At 54.0% G+C, this 4,899-nt stretch overlaps 1 protein-coding gene across 6 annotated transcripts; it reads left to right on the plus strand.

Annotated features, from left to right (window-relative positions):
• Positions 1-363: 363 nt before the first annotated feature.
• On the plus strand, positions 364-3,229 carry Tspo2 (translocator protein 2). Of its 6 annotated transcripts, none has more exons than XM_037199950.1 (5): positions 364-555; positions 931-1,220; positions 1,783-1,975; positions 2,565-2,706; positions 2,901-3,229. In XM_037199950.1, exons 3-5 carry the CDS (start codon positions 1,803-1,805, stop codon positions 3,075-3,077), a joined length of 492 nt encoding a protein of 163 aa, XP_037055845.1. In that variant the 5' UTR covers positions 364-555; positions 931-1,220; positions 1,783-1,802; the 3' UTR covers positions 3,078-3,229. The 6 variants fall into 6 exon arrangements, with proteins under 6 accessions (XP_037055845.1, XP_037055847.1, XP_028715786.1 ...); XM_037199952.1 differs by having other exon boundaries at positions 1,040-1,220; XM_037199951.1 differs by having other exon boundaries at positions 365-555; positions 1,040-1,095.
• The last annotated feature ends 1,670 nt before the right edge of the window (positions 3,230-4,899 follow it).

Raw genomic sequence — 4,899 nt, forward strand, 5'->3', positions numbered from 1 at the left:
TTTCCAAAGCTGGTGCTTACCTCACTTGGAGACAATCTGGTTCCAGAAGAGCTCTAGGGAAATCTGGGGGCCCTTATCATCCCCAGGGACACAGAGCTGGGTCACAGGTACACAGACCATGGGTACCAGTAGGGCTGGGCTGTTAGAGAAGGTCAGATGTCAGACTCCGAACTAGTCCACCAAGGGGGTCTCCTCCAAAGACCCGTGTATCAAGCAGGAGCTGAGGCAAGGGACAGAGGGAGGGGAAGAGGATCAGAGCAGCTCAGTGGTAGAGTGCTTGATAGCAGGCATGAGCCCTGGGTTCATTTAATCCCTAATATCACACACACACACACACACACACACACACACACACACACACACACACACACACCAAGGTGTGGACAGGAGCCCTCAGGCAAACCACAGCAGAGACTCCCCAGCAATGTTACCACCCTTTCCATCTGAGAAAGGCAGAGCGGCAGGAGCCCAGCTCCACCCCTCCAGTCCCTCACTCTTCCGCCCTGCACTCATCACAGATGATCGGGCAGCCGGCCTGGGAGATGTGTGTCTGAGGTAAGTGAGGGAGGCCTGGGAACAGAAGGCAGCATGGCCATGGTCAATGAGGGAGACCTCCAGCACTGGATTAAAAACTAGGAAAAACTGAGACAGGGAGACGGGAAGTAGACCCGAGAAGCCGGGAGAACCAAACAGAAAAAGGCACACATGCATGAAGCTCAGCCCTGTCCCAGGAGTCTCCAGAACTTGTCCTTGACCCATAGGAAAGGGCAGCACTGTCGGTCACTCCAGGACACTGAAAACAATCAGATTTTAATTTCTGCCAAATTCCATTGATCTGAGAAGCTGAAATAGCAAGAGCAGGTGGGAAGATTGACATTGACCCGGGCCTTGGTTGGAGGAGGGTCTAACCCCTGGCCCTCATGAAAACAGCACACAAAGACAGCGACATGCAAATGGGAATGACGGTTTTCCATCAGAGGCCAGGCTGGTGGGTCCTTGGGAGTCAAGTCACAAGAAATCCGGACACCCGTGTTTGCAGACCAGGCCTATGGGAATGGGGAGACGCGGACCGCATCTCTGAGGTGCCAGGAGCAGGTGAGAAGAAATGCTTCAGAGAAGGGGATCCACAGTGTCCGTTGGCCATGCCTGAAGTTGGGCAGAGCAGCCTGGGTGGGCCTCTCGAGTGTTCCAGTCTGGTGCAGTGAGATAAGATGAGTGAGGTAAGGGGAGGTTAGAGCCGGCACAGCAATGCCTGGCTCCTCCACTCAGGACATGTGACTTTTCCTGGGGAGACACAGACAAACATCTGTTCACCTCGGACAATGCACTGACAGAAAATCAAAGAAATGGCCCCAGCTAAGTCCAGCCTTGTGACTCAGAGCAAGGCTCATCCACTCCCTCCAGGACGCCACTGTCAGCTGCAGTGAGGCGCGGTCCTTGAGACCCCACAGGCTGGCTATCTGCCTGGCCAGGAGCTGCCTGTGGTGGGAGATGAAGATCAAGCCTGGTCCTGACTTCCAGGAATCAGATGGCCCTAGAGAGAAGGAAGCCTTTGACTCAAAGCAAAGACAGATGCTGAGCCGTGCTCCCCGGGGCTGAGCAAGTAGTGAATGTGGGGAACATAAGGCGTGGATGCCAGAGAATGGCAAGGGGGTGGTGGCTGGAGAGGGCTCGAGGCAGGGGGACCTCCTGTGAGGAACTCTGGCTAGGGAATCCTCAGGTTTGAAGGCCCAGGAGAGGGGCAGAGGAAGGCCCATCCCAGCATGCTCTCTGCCTCCCCAGATTTTGCCTCTCTGCGGTGAATGTTGCTTCAAGGGCCTGTCTTCGTGGGTGTGCCCCTCCTGGGACCCATCCTGATTTGCATGTTCACTCATCATCAGACATCCGGTTGGTGTGAGGATGAGAGGAAGCTGTCTTGGTGCCCACCCCACAAAGTCATATTGCTTGTGTGGGCAACCATCTACTCTGTCATGGGGTGAGTGTGTGGCCTTGGTACCTGCAAATCTCCCTGTGTGTGAGCTTGTGCTGAATACTGGCCTCCAAATGGGTGGCACCCCATTGTTTCTCTTCGAGTAGGGGTCCCCACCAACAAAAATGCCCTACATACCTAAGATTCCAGCAAGCCCTCCACTTCCCTGTCTCCAACCCTCTCAGCCTTCTCCCCACCACACCCAGCGTCTCCCACCCAGTTCCTCACACCAGCTCTGCCTTGGCTCTCAAGATTCACTTTATTTTACTTGTGTGAATATGTCTGTGTCTTTCTGCCTGTGTGTGTGCTTGTGTGAGTGTATGCTGTGTGTGAGTGCCTATGGAGGCCAGAAGGAGGCTGGAGCTGCGGATACAGGAAGTTCTGAACGCCCTGGCAAGGGTGCTGGGAACCAAACTTGTGTCCTCTGGAAGGGCAGGAAGTGCTCTTAACTGCTGAGCCGTCTCTCTAGGCCCTCCCTTGAACCTCAAATGATGCTTGCCGTCCCCTGCCCACATGCCAGGCTCAGGGTACGCCTTGACGCCAAGAGGCCTTATGCCGAAGGGCCTGGGTCCTACAGAAGCCCATCTCCCTGCAGCTACGCCTCCTACCTGGTGTGGAAGGACCTGGGCGGGGGCTTCCGGTGGCCCCTAGCACTGCCCCTTGGCCTCTACACTTTCCAGCTCACCCTCAGCTGGACTTTCTTGTTGCTCTTCTTGACAGCCGACAACCCTGGGCTGGTAAGTCACGTGGTGTTCCGTTCTGGGAGAAGGAGAGCATGAACCACAGTTGACATCAGGGACCAGCAAGCGACATGTGTGCGATTATTACAGTGTGCACGGTGCCCCAGGGGTGGGATTTCTTGGGTCAGGGTACTGTAGAAAGACAGAGAGAGGGTCCTGGCATGACTATACCCTCCCAACACTTCTGCCAGGCCCTCCTGGACCTGTTGCTGCTCTACGGGCTGGTGGCAAGCCTGGTGCTTATCTGGCAGCCGATCAACAAGCTGGCTGCTCTGCTCCTGCTGCCTTACCTGGCCTGGCTCACCGTGACCACCGCCATCACCTACCGCCTGTGGAGGGACAGCCTGTGTCCAGCGTACCGGCCTTAGCCGCCCGAGAAGGGCAACTGAGGCACCAGGCTACGGGAGAGAGGGCAGGGTGGCAAGCGGGAGGGGAGGATGTGGAGCTGGAGACACTCTGTGGCTGCTGTCCTTAGACTTCGGAGAAATAGAACGGAATAAAATCCCGTTGCTGACTTGGAGGGTGTGACGGAAGGTGGATATGGAAGCCAGCGTCCGAGGCTGCAGAATGGGAGCCTCTCCTGCAGGAGTGATGAGGAGTGGATGTGGGAGCACACCCTGGGGAGGGTGGCCACCCCCCCCCTCACATGCCTCCCCAAGCCCAGCGCAGGGTTTAGCATTTGGCGCTTACCTCAAAAACAGAATCCTGGGCCAGCAAGACGGCTCAGCAGGTAAAGCCCTTGCCACCCAAACAGATAGAAACCTGGTTTCTGTCACTGGGAACCACACGGGGAAGGGGAAAAGCTGACTCCCAAAAGTCGTCCTTGGACCTCCCTCCACATGAGCACTGTGACACACACACACACACACACACACACACACACACACACACACACACACACTAAATAAAAATGGAATCTTGTCTAGAGCGTTGGGGCAATCCTGTAACCCCAACAGCATTCAGGAAATGAATTCAAGGTCATCCTTGGCTACACAACAATTTTTTTTTTTTAAAAAGGTTCTTGAAACAGTACATAAAAGGAAAACTAAGGGCTGGAGAGATGGCTCAGAGGTTAAGAGCACTGCTTGCTCTTCCAAAGGTCCTGAGTTCAATTCCCAGCAACCACATGGTGGCTGACAACCATCTGTAATGAGATCTGGTGCCTGTGGGGATATGTGCAGACAGAACATTGTATACATAATAAATAAATAAATCTTTAAAAAAAAAAAAAAAAAAAAAAGGAAAACTAAGTGAAACAGACTACTGAGGAGTTAGCATGATGATGGCAGGTAAGTGTCTGAGACCACCTGACAACTGAGTTGGATCCCAAGCCCCACGTGGCAGGAGAGAACCAAAGGTCACAGATTGTCCCCTGACTTCCACACAGGTGCTGCTGTGGTATAAGTGGTCTCTGTCTCTCTGTCTCTGTCTCTGTCTCTGTCTCTCTCTCTCTCTGTGTCTCTCTGTCTCTGTCTGTCTCTGTCTCTCTCTTTCTCTCTCTCTCTCTCTCACACACACACACACACACACACACACACACACACACACACACACACACCATTTCCACTCACTGAAGATCAAGGGCTCTGGACTTGGACCACTTCTCAGAACCTAACTCCCGCAGTCAGGGGTTCTGTGGGCTCAATTTGGAATCTGAAGCAGAATGAGGTCTGTCAGGAAGGAGGCAAATATCTCCCAGAGGAAAGGCGCCATGCAGCAGCAACACTTGAGGGGACACACTGGCTCTGTCCAGAGCTCACCCACAGCAGAGGAACCCCGATCCCCCTTCCTCCGTCCAGGAAGGCTCTGCTCAGCAGGCCAGGTCACCTGTACCCCAGCGGAGCAGACGTGAGGTCCACCCATCTTGTCTCTGCAGAGCAGGGAACCACAGGGGACAGAGTAGGTACTCACACACCTTTGATGGATTGAATGAACCAGTAAGTGAACAGATTGTCACACTTTGAAAAAAGAAAATCAAAATGTCACTGCCCCACCCCCCCAACACCACCCTTGCCTTTGGATGGAATGAAAAAGAGTTTACAGAGTTCTAGAAAGTTCTTCTGATTCTAATCTGCAGCCAGATGAGGAACCACTGTTATATGTAGGGCCTTGTGCCACGCTGTGGCCAGTGACCTGATGCCTGATGGCCATGGACTCTAGCCCAGCTTCCGGCCCTGAGAGCCAGATCAC

This window comes from Peromyscus leucopus, chromosome 16_21 (genome assembly GCF_004664715.2).
Source record: "Peromyscus leucopus breed LL Stock chromosome 16_21, UCI_PerLeu_2.1, whole genome shotgun sequence".
Classification (NCBI taxonomy): Eukaryota; Metazoa; Chordata; class Mammalia; order Rodentia; family Cricetidae; genus Peromyscus; species Peromyscus leucopus.